The sequence below is a fragment of the Girardinichthys multiradiatus genome, chromosome 13 (assembly GCF_021462225.1).
Source record: "Girardinichthys multiradiatus isolate DD_20200921_A chromosome 13, DD_fGirMul_XY1, whole genome shotgun sequence".
Classification (NCBI taxonomy): Eukaryota; Metazoa; Chordata; class Actinopteri; order Cyprinodontiformes; family Goodeidae; genus Girardinichthys; species Girardinichthys multiradiatus.
Window position 1 is genome coordinate 36,468,801 of NC_061806.1, and position 14,877 is coordinate 36,483,677.

Here is a 14,877-nt window from a genome sequence, read left to right on the forward strand (position 1 = left end):
GCTGGGTCTCCTATCTGGCTTGTTGCAAACTGTTAACGGGACTTCTTGTGGTTTTCTAATGGCTTTCTTCCGTGAAGGCCAGATTTGTGGATATCAATTCAATTCAGTGTATTTATATAGCGCCAATTCACAACACATGTCGTCCAAGGCACTTCACAAAAGTCAGGTACATACATTCCAATTAATCCTAATCATTGAGCAGTGCCGTCAGATTCAGTTATTTATTCAAATTGGATAAAAAGTTTTTCTAAATAAAGAAACCCAGCAGATTGCATCCAGTCAGGGACTTGCAGCATTCCCTCCTCCTGGATGAGCATGTAGAGACAGTGGACAGTCACTGGCGTTAACTTTGCAGCAATCCCTCATACTGAGCATGCATGTAGCGACAGTGAAGAGGAAAAACTCCCTTTTAACAGGAAGAGACCTCCAGCAGAACCAGAACCAGGCTCAGTGTGAGCGGCCATCTGCCACGACCGACTGGGGGTTTGAGAGAACAGAGCAGAGACACAAAAAGAACAAAGAAGCACTGATCCAGGAGTAATTTCTATGGGAAGGAAAAGTAAATGTTAATGGATGGAGCTCCTTTAGTTGTTTCATCTAGAAAGAAAGAACAGATAAACTCCGAGCCAGTTTTGAAGGTTAGAGTCTGAAAGAGAGCACATAGAGTTTGTCACAGTAAAAGCTCAGTCAATCGCCATGTCTAGGAGAGAGAAAGGGTTAAACACTGAAAGACAGGGCTATGTGGATCATCGGTAGAGGGTGAGCATTAAGTTGTTGCCAGCAGAAGCTCGGACGATTCCCCTCTCCAGAAAGGTGTCACAGGTAGATACAGAGTCAGGCCAGGTGTAGCTTCTAGGAAGAGAAAAGAGAGAACAAAGTTAAAAGCTGAAATAACAGCAAATAATGCAAAATTGGAGAGTAGTGTGAGAATGTAGCAAAGAGGGTGAAAGGGGTCATTATGTCCTCCAGCAGCCTAAGCCTATAGCAGCATAACTTCAGAGATAGCTCAGGATAACCTAAGCCACTCTAACTATAAGCTTTATCAAAAAGGAAAGTTTTAAGCCTAGCCTTAAAAGTAGACAGTTTGTCCATCTAGAGCCCACTGATGGCCATTGTTATACTAAAAACCACAAGGATTGGGTTACCTCTCTCTGTCAGATTGACCATAAGGGTGACCATATCACAACTTATAATTGTCCTGTCAACAGATTCCCTCATTTAAGCTTTGTATCTCTGCAGCTCTTCCAAAGTTACCACTGACCCATGGCTACTTCACTATTTAACTCTCTACTTTCCCAACCTGTCAGTTTTAGATAGATGACTATGTGTTGGTAGGTTTGCGAATGTGTCAAACTCTTTCCATTTTCAGATGAAGAGTTTTGAGCAGTACAGATGTTAAACAGGTGTTGGATTTTGTTTTACACCTTATTACACAAAGGTGAACTCAATTTACTTATTAGATGACTTTTGAAGGCAGCTGGTTGACCTGTATTTTATGTGTGCAAATCAAAGTAAAGGGGCCTGAATACAATTGCCCCCATTCCTTTTTTGATTTTTATTTCCAAAGCATTTTGAAAATCGTGTATTATTTTCCTTTCCTAGGTACATTATTCCAAAGTTAGAGTACAGAGTGAAAGAATGAATAGGGTTTCTCAGCCATCTCATGCAGCATCCATACCTTTTTCGTTTATCTTTGAACTGATTTCCAACAAAGAGGTTAATGCTTGCTGACCTGTGATGTAGTAGTACAGTACTTATAGAGCATTTCATTGTGCTTGCAACTTGGATGTAAAGCAAAATGGGTCAAACATTCACTCTTGCTTGTTTGATTGACTGAGCATGCATCCACATCATGTTTTCAGAATCAGAATCAGAATCAGAAAAGCTTTATTGCCAAGTACGTTTTTGGACATACAAGGAATTTGTTTTGGCGTAGTCGGTGCAATACAATACAAATTAAACAGTATAAACATATCTACAATATAATATAAATATATGTGCACAGTTTTTTGTCTTCACTCATGTGTTGTTGGTAATCTTGGATATTGTACCCTGTTGATAAGCATTAATTAGTCTGGATCGCAACCTCAAGGACACCTAAATGAGCTAGAAGAATCACATTTCTGTGGAAAATACAGTGAATGCTTAATGCTCAAAGGATGTGAAGCAGTTCACCACTTTGTTGAAAAGTACTTAATAGCAGAAACATTGGAAGAGAAAACTACTACTGTAAAAACCTGTTAAAGCACAGTGCTAGCCTATTTAATATCTGCTGCTGAAGTGTTAGATGTAGTAGAAAAGATTCAAACTGTCAAGCACCAGAACCAGTAGTGAAAGGCCTAAAAATTAAATGTAGCTTTAAATAAGTTGAAAATGCTAACATACAAATGGCTGTGGTTGGCTTGTGGGACTCCTGAGGCGGTTGACGGGTACCGTGGGGCCAAGTGTGCCACGGCCCGGGCGGTGGCAGAGGCAGAGGCAAAAACTCGGACCTGGGAGGAGTTCGGTGAGGCCATGGAGAAGGACTACCGGTTGGCCCCGAAGCGATTCTGGCAAACCGTCCGGCACCTCAGGAGGGGGAAGCAGTGCTTCGCCAACACTGTTTACAGTGGGGGTGGGGAGCTGCTGACCTCGACTGGGGACATTATCGGCCGGTGGGAGGAGTATTTCGAGGATCTCCTCAATCCTGCCATCACGCATTCCCTGGTGGAAACAGAGGCTGGGGACTCGGGGTTGGACTCTTTCATCACCCAGGCTGAAGTCACCGAGGTGGTTAAAAAGCTCCGCGGTGGCAAGGCTTCGGGGTTGGATGAGATCCATGGTTGACACGCCTGTTCAACATTGCGTGGCGGTCGGGGACAGTGCCTCTGGATTGGCAGACTGGGGTGGTGGTCCCCCTTCATAAGAAGGGTGACCGGAGGGTGTGTTCCAACTACAGGGGTATCACACTCCTCAGCCTCCCTGGTAAGGCCTACGCCAGGGTATTATAGAGGAGAGTCCAGCCAATAGTCGAACCCCGGCTTCAGGAGGAGCAGTGTGGTTTTCGTCCCGGCCGTGGGACACTGGACCAGCTCTATACCCTCTACAGGGTACTCGAGGGTTCATGGGAGTTTGCCCAACCAGTCCACATGTGTTTTGTGGACCTGGAGAAAGCATTCGACTGTGTCCCTCATGATGGCCTGTGGGGGGTGATCCAGGAGTATGGAATCGGTGGCTCTTTACTAGGGGCCATCCGGTCTCTGTACAAGCGGAGCAGGAGTTTGGTTCGCATTGCCGGCACTAAGTCGGACCTGTTCCCGGTGCATGTTGGACTCCGGCAGGGCTGCCCTTTGTCACCGGTCCTGTTCATAACTTTTATGGACAGGATTTCTAGGCGCAGCCAAGGGCCGGAGGGGGTCTGGTTTGAGGACCAGAGGATTTCGTCTCTTCTTTTTGCAGATGACATGGTCCTGCTGGCCCCATCTAGCCAAGACCTACAGCATGCACTGTGGTGGTCCGTTGTGGTGAAGAGAGAGCTGAGCCGAAAAGCAAAGCTCTCAATTTACCGGTCGGTCTACATTCCTACCCTCACCTATGGCCATGAACTTTGGGTCATGACCGAAAGAACGAGATCCCGGATACAAGCGGCTGAAATGAGCTTCCTCCGATGGGTGGCCGGGCACTCCCTTAGAGATAGGGTGGGGAGCTCGGCCATCCGGGAGGGGCTCGGAGTAGAGCCGCTGCTTCTCCACATCGAGAGGAGCCAGTTGAGGTGGCTCGGGCATCTATACCGGATGCCTCCTAGACGCCTTCCTTGGGAGGTGTTCCAGGCACGTCCCACCGGGAGGAGGCCCAGGGGACGACCCAGGACACGCTGGAGGGACTATGTCTCTCACCTGGCCTGGGAACGCCTTGGGCTCCCCCTGGAGGAGCTGGAGGAGGTGTCTGGAGAGAGGGACGTCTGGGCGTCTCTGCTGAGTCTGCTGCCCCCGCGACCCGGTCCCGGATAAAGCGGAAGACGACGAGTACGAGTACAAATGGAAGAGTGTTGGATAAGAGCAGCTAACACTAACTGCTATGCTAATAGCATCATACTTGCCAGCATTATCTAAAATGCTCAGTCAGTCAGTCAGTCATTTTCTACCGCTTATTCCATAGTGGTGCCTATCTCCAGCAGTCTATGGGCTAGAGGCAGGGTACACCCTGGACATGTTGCCAGTCCATCGCAGGGTAACGCACAAACAACCACACGCACACTCACCTAAGGGGCAATTTAGAGAGACCACTTAACCTAACTGGCATGTCTTTGGACTGTGGGAGGAAGCCGGAGTACCCGGTGAGAACCCACACATGCACAGGGAGAACATGCAAACTCCATGCAGAAAGACCCCGGCAGGGAATCAAACCCTGGACCTTCTTGCTGCAAGGCAACAGTGCTACCAACTGCGCCACCGTGCAGCCCTATCTAAAATGCTAATGTTGGCAAACATGCTAACATCAGCATGTTAGCTATCAGTAGGTAACTTTTTCTACTGTGCTAAAGTTAAGAAGTATGCTTATACATGCTAATAATTAGGGCTACAACTAACAATTATTTTGCTAATCCATTAATCTGTCGACTATTTTTATGATTAATCGAATAATAATCGGATAGCAAAAGGTGCTTAATAGCAGATTTTTCCAGAATTTCAACCAGGTATAGCTAAAGCTATATGCCACTTGAGGAGTTCTGGATAGAGCATATTTACAAAGAAGGTTTTTTTTTATCTTAAATTTCAAATGTACAGTACAGACCAAAGGTTTGGACACACCTTCTCATTCAAAGAGTTTTCTTTGTTTTCATGACTATGAATATTGTAGCTTCACACTGAAGGCATCAAAACTATGAATTAACACATGTGGAATTATATACTGAACAAAAAAGTGTGAAACAACTGAAAATATGTCTTATATTCTAGGTTCTTCAAAGTAGCCACCTTTTGCTTTGATTACTGCTCCGCACACTCTTGGTATTCTGTTGATGAGCTTCAAGAGGTAGTCACCTGAAATGGTTTTCCAACAGTCTTGAAGGAGTTCCCAGAGATGCTTAGCACTTGTTGGCCCTTTTGCCTTCACTCTGCGGTCCAGCTCATCCCAAACCATCTCGATTGGGTTCAGGTCCGGTGACTGTGGAGGCCAGGTTATCTGGCGCAGCACCCATCACTCTCCTTCTAGGTCAAATAGCCCTTACACAGCCTGGAGGTGTGTTTGGGGTCATTGTCCTGTTGAAAAATAAATGATGGTCCAACTAAACGCAAACCGGATGGAACAGCATGCCACTGCAAGATGCTGTGGTAGCCATGCTGGTTCAGTATGCCTTCAATTTTGAATAAATCCCCAACAGTGTCACCAGCAAAGCACCCCCACACCATCACACCTCCTCCTCCATGCTTCAGGATGGGAACCAGTCATGTAGAGTCCATCCGTTCACCTCTTCTGCGCCGCACAAAGACACGGTAGTTGGAACCAAAGATCTCAAACTTGGACTCATCAGACCAAAGCACAGATTTCCACTGGTCTAATGTCCATTCCTTGTGTTCTTTAGCCCAAACAAGTCTCTTCTGCTTGTTGCCTGTCCTCAGCAGTGATTTCCTAGCATCTATTTTACCATGAAGGCCTGATTCACACAGTCTCCTCTTAACAGTTGTTCTAGAGATGTGTCTGCTGCTAGAACTCTGTGTGGCATTGACCTGTTCTCTAATCTGAGCTGCTGTTAACCTGCGATTTCTGAGGCTGGTGACTTGGATGAACTTATCGTCTGCAGACTCTTGGTCTTCCTTTTCTCTGGCGGTCCTCATGTGAGCCAGTTTCTTTGTAGCGCTTGATGGTTTTTGGGACTGCACTTGGGGACACTTTCAAAGTTTTCCCAATTGTTCGGACTGACTCACCTTTATTTCTTAAAGTAATGATGGCCACTCGTTTTTCTTTACTTATCTGCTTTTTTCTTGCCATAATACAAATTCTAACAGTCTATTCAGTAGGACTATCAGCTGTGTACTGTATCCACCTCCTGCACAACACAACTGATGGTCCCAACCCCATTTATAAGACTTGAAATCCCACTTATTAAACCTGACAGGGCACACCTGTGAAGTGAAAACCATTTCAGGTGACTACCTCTTGAAGCTCATCAACAGAATGCCAAGAGTGTGCGGAGCAGTAATCAAAGCAAAAGGTGGCTACTTTGAAGAACCTAGAATATAAGACATATTTTCAGTTGTTTCACACTTTTTTGTTCAGTATATAATTCCACATGTGTTAATTCATAGTTTTGATGCCTTCAGTGTGAAGCTACAATATTAATAGTCATGAAAATAAAGAAAACTCTTTGAATGAGAATGTGTGTCCAAACTTTTGGTCTGTAATATATATATTTTTTGTACAGCTTTGGCCTAATTACTGCTCTGAGTGGGATGCTCTTTCAGCAAATGCCATGTTTTAGAGTTTATATACATATAAACATATATTACTAAATTAGTTGATGGGTATTTCAATAATCAATTAATCATGATTAAACTGATTCATTACTTCTGCCCTACTAATAATAAAGAAGTTGTGAATATTAGCGGAGGGATGATGTCAATCGCTTTAATCAGACCTTGTTTGTAATGATAGCAGCCATTATATTTAAGAGAAATTTGTCAAAAATGCCATAAAACTTAAACATTTTTAAAATTGTATACCTTTAGGACCTAAAGGGTATATGTAGCATAAGTTGTGGAGTCTGTGCTGTAAATGAGCTGAATATTTTACTAGTTGAATGGTTAATAGCACAAAGCATGCAGAAAAAGTTAGCTGCTGAAAACTTGGGGTAAGAGATTAACAAAGAGAAATAAGGTCATTATGGTGCAAATTCTGTAAAGCATTCAAACAATTATTCTCAATCCTTTTATTGGGTGCCTGTAACAAAGAAGGTAGAAGAACAAAAACATTGAAGGTTTTTTTTGGATATGCATGAAGTGCTGCTTTCGTTCTAAGCTTATACTTCTTTTGCAGGTCTCATAGATGGCTACACGGGTGAACGAGCTGCACTAGAGGAGCAGTTGCGCCAGAAGGAAGAGCTCCAGCTGAGCCTCGAGCAAGAGCTGCAGGTGAGTTCCAGGGAGGAGGAAACATAATTTCTTCTCTCTGTGAAAGCAAATGACTTGTCAAAACATTAAAGGTAGATGTTTTGCTGCTGACATTCTTAGCAAGATTCCAAGATTTGAGTAAATGCATAACAGAACACTTTGCTCAGACTTGTAAGAGAAAACTAGTACGATAGTAGTAAGCAAGTAAGTAATGCCACCTTAAAAGCTATTTTGACGGTTCTCTGGGCTTTTGCTTTTACTTTTACTCACATATTTTGACTGGGGAAAAAAAACTTTGTATTTATACATAAAATTAAAAAACTAACTTACCCACCCCACTGAAGAGATCTGTTCTTAAAAAATGGTTGGGAGCTCTAAACATAACATTATTTCTTGATAGAATTATACACAAATGCCCCATTATTTGATACAATTATGCATTTCCATTTAAGACGATAAAAACAATTCCAGCTGGTGTCAAACACTGCTGAGCCGGAATGTCAGGCTTTGATCCTGCGCTAAGGGAAAGCAGATAAACAAACCCAAGCATGATCACAATGTGCAAAACCATAATGGAATGAGGGAAAGACATGGACAGAAAGTATGGAAAGAAAGCAAGGAAGAGGATTGTCCGACTGAGTTGGGAATGAAAGCCTTATTTAATGGATCAAAGATTTAGACAGCAGGCATCTTTCTTAATTGAACATTTAAAAAAATAGCACCCCTGATCTTGTCAAATTTGGCACTTAGATTGTAAATACACCTGCTTTGGATTTTTCAAGCAGTAAGATATGGGATTGTTTTGGAGAATTAGACCACATGCCAACAAGAGCAAATCTCATCTCTCGATTTTAAATTTTCCACTCAGGTAACAGGAAGCCGGCTGCACGAGTTGGAGCAGGAACGGCTTCAGATGCTCGAGGAGCGTGAGCTGGTGTCACGGCAACAGGAGGCCATGAGGGAAGAGGCGGGGCCACGTGAGCTTTGTACGTATCACCTCAAGGGAAGAGGGGGGAAAAATCAATGAGGAAGTTTGTGCTTTTTTGCCTTCAGGGATATTTGTTTTTTTTTTTTTTTACCGTTTCCTGTCCGGCAGAGTATCGCTCAGAATTGTTGTCGGAGTGCCAAGAAATTAGCCAACAGATTTATTTTCACAGGCGGAGCATCACAGTTAATACTTTAAAGCTCTGCTTGATATTTATAAAATCAACTTTATTATAAACGTTTTGGGAATATTTCAATTGTTACGGACACGGGGACTGAAATGAGAAGGAAAACAGAAGCTTGAAAAAGAGAGAGATGGGGCAAAAGGGAAAAAGGGGAGAAAAGAAGGAAAGAGTGGAGGAGAGAAAGAAGGATGAAGAGAATAAAAGATTACACCCTGCTTGCTTATACACCTGCAGCTGTTTTTTTTTTTTTTTACAAAATAGCACACGGTATTTATGAATGTAAAATGTACTTAGTGAGAGGTGCAGCCCAATATAAAACATCTGTGTATCTGTCAACACCTGAAGCTTAACACCTGTGAGTATGAGTGTGGACGCGCTTTGTATACAAGGTTTCTCCACAAAAATATGCAATAGGGAGTTTGAGGAAAGGGATATTTGTTTACTCAGCTTTAGGACAAGATCAGGAGTTGGTTACTTACAGTAATGTATATTGTTTGTTGAATTATAGTCTAAGGCTGTGAATCATTCACCCGGAGTTAGTGTTAGTTTCAAGTGCAACCATCCTTTTCCTTTTCTGGAACAGTTTGCTCTTCCAGAATTTACCTTTACTCTAGTTTCTTGGATCATATATTAGAACGTCATTCTTAGTTTATATATATAGATATATATATATAGAGGAATTACTATGACGTTCTGATATATGATCCAACATATATATATGCTAATATATAAAGGGTATTACTGTACTTCCTTATATTTTCTCATAAATGGTAAGTATTCTTCATTTAAAATTAAAAACACAGGCTTCTTTAATATTTTTCCCCTCACATCACTTTTTTTTCTGCAGTTTATAGGATATAGAAAGAAAACTGCCTTCCCTCCTTCACCTTTCCCATTCTATATATTATAGTTTTCCTGTTCATGCCAAAAGAAACAAGAGCATGTTAAATTCTTGTGTGCTTTCTCATCCTCCTGTAGGCCTAGTTGAAGCTGCAATGGTTGCAGCACCTGAAGCAGGTGTGTCCACTTTGAGCATGGCTCAGTCATGTCTCTGTATGTCCTCATAAATTGTCTGGCTGACTGATGGTGTATCTCTCTAACCCTGATCCAGCAACTCACCGACACAGCTTGAACCTTGCTTGCTTATTGGCTCAACATACTCAGAACAATCACTAACCTCTGCTGCAGCTTTTTGTTTTGACGGATCTTTGTCCTGTTTAATGTCCCGGAGTCAGTGTTGGCACCCATTTTAGCATGATAAAACCGATCTCCAGGCATTTGTACATTGCTTTGCAGAATTATCCATAACACCATAGCTTTTCCACATTTAGTCATATTACAATATGAAGCTTTTATGTAGTTTTAAGCAAATTTGTTTATGGTTTTCAAAACAATTTAGGAATAAAACACTAAAATACATTGTTATTCAACCCCCTTTACTCTGATACCCCTAACTAAAATATTAAATAATAAAAATGCATGCTAAACTCTTATTATGCAGTTATTGTGCTGGTCTGTCAAAGGACTGCACAATATATCCAATCATAGCTGTCATCATTTTAAATGTGTGCAGTATCTTAATTACAAAGGACTTCTTGGAAGCAATATTTGATCAGTTCATTTATTTAACGTGCAATGCATCTAGGGTCTGCTTGCCAATAGTATATTTGGTAGTGGGATAGAGTTTTATTGCCTTTTATGCCCACGCTTGGTATAGATCTTAGCGCCCAAGATGGTAAATCTGAAGTAATGGAGAAAGTGAGTAGTGAGGAAAATGTGTGTTAATAACAATCAAGATAATATCGCAATTTTATGTTTTCCAAATATTTTGCAGCCCTAATCTGTCACCTAAATTCCCAATAAAATAAATTAAGTTTGCAGTTGCAATGTGACAAAATGTGAAAAAAGTTAAAGGGGTATGAATAATTTTGCGAAGTACCTTATAAGTACCTGTTGTCAGCTATAGTTTTGTAAGTATTCATGCTGTGTTTGCAGAATTTCTCTGACTGAAATGATTGGTTGTTTAGGAGGAACTCTCCCCTGCCTGTAAAAGCTTAGTAGGCATGGATATTGCAATGCATAAACTGTGTGTGTCTGACCTGTCATTTGCACTCTGTCACCCTGTCACTTCTGCACTAATCCTGTGGGGTTTGATCCAGTGTGAAATTTTGACTGGTGGCAGCAATGGGCAAAGAGATGCTGGAAATGATGGGGGGATTAACGATTGGTAACTGGGTTTTTTGTTGGGAACTTGGTTGAGATGTTGGAAGAGTCTGATTTGCCATTTATTCAGATCATAGTGAAGAAAAGATCAGTATTTAGAAAAGTGTTAGATCAGACGGAAGTGGATAATTTCAAAAAGCAAAAGTTGGATTATATCTGATTAAATGTCACCAAGCTTCAGACTCCTCAGTTCCATCTCAGATCTTAATCTCTGTGTCAAAATCAAACAAGAATGTCTCAGTAACAAACTAGCCACCTGGTATTAATAAGGGACTTTCCATCCTCTTCCACAATGTTGTGCAGACCTGCTAGAGGAAACTGAGAAGCTAATGAAAGAGAAGGTGGAGGTTCAGCGGCAAGCTGAGAAGGAGAACACGGATCTCCTAAAGCAGGTGAAGCAACTGGAGGATGAGCTGGAGGAGCAGGTGAACAGAGTGATTGAGCTGGAGCACTCTCAGAAGACAGAGACTGGAGACCTTCAACAGCAGATTCAGGCCCTGGAGAAACAGCTGGAGAAGAACAAGAAGTTTCTTGACGTAAGCGACATGGAAAAGTGCCTCGATTAGAGTCAGATCCATCTGAAAATAATTATTTTGTTCCATTATTTTACAGTAGAGTTGAAGCTTATATTTTAGTTCCTTGTTTTTAAAAGATTTTCCAGTTCCAGAGCTGGTTTGCAATAAAGGTCTGTAGAAAATGTATTTAGACCTTCACTTTGATCTATACAACACATGCTTCCCAGTAGGTGGCCATTTTTACCTAAAATAAAATACTTCCTTAGAAATAAAAATTTTAACAAACCTTATTGAAAACAATGGCAGGTCCTTGATCGGGCCAACTAAACTGACCAAACAGGATCATTCCTCCACAGCAGGCAAAAATAGCTCTGAAAATTATTTCCCAGGAATAGTTTTATTAACCCAAAACAGCTACACACCTACACAACTTCACCTTTTGTCTTTGTCCTTGTAGCTCATGATTGTTATAATCATTTCCATGACTGAAATTGAGGAATGTATACAAAAAAAAAAGAAACAAGCAAGCGTAACAGCCGAGCACGAAGCTGAAAGTATGAAGTGATATTATGTATTGTTTTAATGCCGTTTAAGACAACAGTAGGTCTCCTTCATACCTCATGTATGAAAATAGACATGTATTAAGTTATGCAAAAGTTGAATTCAATTCATTTTATAGCAGCAATTGACAACAGGCGTCGCCTCAAGGCAAAACTCTCCTGTAACAAGAAGAAACCTCCAGCACGTTTGCACATTTCAATTTCTAGTTAAAGTATTAATGGCGCAGTTAGTCATCTTTTTAGTTGGATGTATAGTACAGTACTAAATAAAGACTTTCTGTCATTGGTCCAGACAATTTAAGGAATCATGTTACAATCAGGACATTTCTTTAGCTCGACGCTTCTGGATTGTGTTGAACTAAGCCGACATCACAATTATTCAGCTCTTTTGTTTGCTACAAAATGGTTTCCTCATTCTTGTATCTACTGCTTTTTTGTTGCTTCTGGTGTTCAGGAGCAAGCTGTGGATCGAGAACACGAGAGAGACTTTTTCCAGCAGGAGATCCAGAAACTGGAACAGCAGCTGAAGAACCCGCAGAAGCTTCAGATTGGTTCTGAGCAAAGAAACAAAGAGGTAACAGGAGAACAGCTCGCTTTCTCTGCCAGAGTCTGGGATCTAGGAGAGATACTGATCTTTCTTAGTGGTGGCTGCAGTGTAGTCTGACAGCAAAACAATAGGAGTGGTGGCCTAAAAACGACACCAAATAGTGGGAGCTCTTGGCAGGAGATGGAGAGATAGTTTGTTCTTTTGTGCGCTTGTAGTTTCTAAGTTGTGTAATGGCTGGTTTAATTTAATCAAATACAAGATGATCTCAAACTTAGCCAAGGTGATATCGTTTTTCATTTATATTATTTTTATGCATCGAAGCATGGATATTTGTATATAAACGATAAAAGGTTATAGAAGATTGTGACCCCGCTCTGTAATTCCATTTGTCATTTTCAGCTTTGCTGTTTTGTTGCATTTAGCCATCTTTAGCTTTTTGCGTAATCTCAGCAGATTAAGCTTTTATCTTAAAAAGCTAAAAACCACATTAAAGTGTATTATGCTACCAGCAGTAGAGAGGCAACGGTAGCAGCTTGGTGGTGAACAGAAGGGAGTGTTTATTTTCTTAACAGGCTGGATTTTGTATTCAGGAATTTATTAGGGATCAGTGCTGTTTTTTGTAGGCATCTCAGAGCCCAAAGGAATATTGAGGTTTTACTGTTTTCACTGTTTTCAGAAAGGCATTCTATAGACTTTGGTTGCTTTTCTTTTCCAATTTTCACTTGTCTGATCTTTTTCAGGACAATGTGACTTGTTTTTTGTTTTGTCCTTGGAGCCAGGTTCTAGAAATGAAAAATATACCCTAAACCAGCGGTTAGTGAGTGTTATGTCTATAATTTCAAAGGCACTTACAGTCTGTGTGAAGCCACAGTTTGGGCCTATTTCTTTAATCGAACTTCAAAATAGAATTTGCAGAGTTTAAAAGGCATTAAGTAGTATTTTAGAACCAATAAGGTGATTGAAACATACATTAGCCCAGGGGTTCACAAAGTGGGGGTCAAGATCCCCCGGGGGGGGGGGGGGGGGGGGGGGGGGGTGGGGATTTTCAGAATCACTGCGATGTGACCTCTGAGGTGTATGGAGGGAATGAACTGGAGAAATGTACCATTAAATGTCTTGCTAAATAATTTTATTGTACCATTTATTTATTTATTTATTTAATACATCATTAAACAATTAAACATACCCTTAAATTATAAAACTATATTTGTGTATTAAATAAATAAAGAGTGAATACTTATTTGTATTTTTCGTGGGTCGCCAGTCTCTGGTGTTGTTATTTTGGGGGTCACAGGCTGAAATGTTTGGGAACCCCTGCATTAGCATAAACTGTTATGTCATACTTCCTAATTAATATAATTTTAATTGTCATTAAGGCTTCTGCGGACCCTAGCATCCGATTAGTTCACCTTCACAGTATCTAAACTGCACACCAATCACCTTGTGAATGTCTATATTAGCCCCGCCCACTGACTCTGATGGATAAGACTTGAATTCACAATGTGTTGCATAATAGGGCTATGAAATAATTACATAAAATAAATAAATACATTTGAATAAATGTATATGCTTTTAAAATAAAATGGAAATTTTAACATTTTAAAGAATTGTTTTCACATTTAAATATTGACCCATTTAACAATATATGTTTAAGTAAATATATATGTAAAGTGATTTTTTTTAAAAAAGGTATGTATTTCCATTTTTTTTTATTGTATTTCTCGTGTATTTAATGACTAATTTAGTAACTTTTGGCCTACGACAGACGAATAGTATCTGAAAGTGAGGAGAAAAAGCGTTGAGTCATTAATTATGTCCTCACCCTAAAAGATTAAATTATTGCACTCTGCAGTCTGATTTGCAGGTGAAGTTTAACTCCTTCTTTGTTTCTAGTGAAGAAAAGCAGTTGCATCCAACTAATTTTCTACTCTAATGTCAAAAGCAAATGTAATCTGCATTTCGAAAACTAAAAATCTGATCTAATTCCTTTTCTTATTACTTCGTCGTTTATCGTGAATTTTTTTTTGAAGGTTCTGGCTTTTTTTTCACCATCTTTTAGTGTTTGTCCTGAACCATCTGCAAAGACCGACAGGCTGTTTATTTCCCTCAGATTTAGATTAATGTGCTGTTGCAGCTTTGATTTGTGTTGACTGATTTTTATTTAGTCTTTTTAATATTCTAGTTTTTTACCACTGCTTTAGTCTCAGAGTTAAATATTAAATATAAGAATTTTCCGTTTCACAGTGTTTGTAATCTACAGATTTCTGTAGCATTTTCCATCACTAAGTGCTTTTTCTTCCTCTGCTTCCCTCATGCCCTTAAACTCTCCATCCTGTGGTCCATTCTGCCTCTGCTTCCTTTCTCCTGTGGGTTTTGCAGGTGGATGGAGTAATCCTAAAGGTACTGCTTTTAGCTGCATCTGATCTCCTCTGCAAACATTTAGTGCATTTGTAGTGATCCAGCTTCCTTACTTCCATTGTTTCCCCTCCTTCCTGTTTTGTCTACCTTAGCTTTAAGAGTAAGAAAGATCGCTCCTCTTCACCCTCTTGTCCTGCAAAATATTTACCCCCTTAAACACACAAAAAAGGCCAAAATATTTGCCTATTATACATTAATTTTTTTCGGTTGTTATCCACTTTGTGCAACTTTGTACAACTTGGGTAAAAGTTAAGTTACTCAGGAGCCATCTGTAGACTTCACAGTTTTACACTGTTGTCTCTATGCATAAATGAGGAAGCTGTCAATGTTTTCCTTTTTCTTTGACTACATTTTATT

At 40.6% G+C, this 14,877-nt stretch overlaps 1 protein-coding gene across 2 annotated transcripts in view; it reads left to right on the forward strand.

Moving 5' to 3' along the window:
- Positions 1 to 14,877, forward strand: part of akap9 (A kinase (PRKA) anchor protein 9) — an 86,973-nt gene that overhangs the window by 43,607 nt on the left and 28,489 nt on the right. For both annotated transcript variants that reach the window (XM_047383692.1, XM_047383693.1), the window contains exons 23-28: positions 7,015 to 7,109; positions 7,957 to 8,074; positions 9,236 to 9,274; positions 10,784 to 11,016; positions 12,010 to 12,129; positions 14,482 to 14,502. In XM_047383692.1, coding sequence (XP_047239648.1) covers positions 7,015 to 7,109; positions 7,957 to 8,074; positions 9,236 to 9,274; positions 10,784 to 11,016; positions 12,010 to 12,129; positions 14,482 to 14,502 — 626 coding nt within the window. The remainder of the gene's footprint in view (positions 1 to 7,014; positions 7,110 to 7,956; positions 8,075 to 9,235; positions 9,275 to 10,783; positions 11,017 to 12,009; positions 12,130 to 14,481; positions 14,503 to 14,877) is intronic.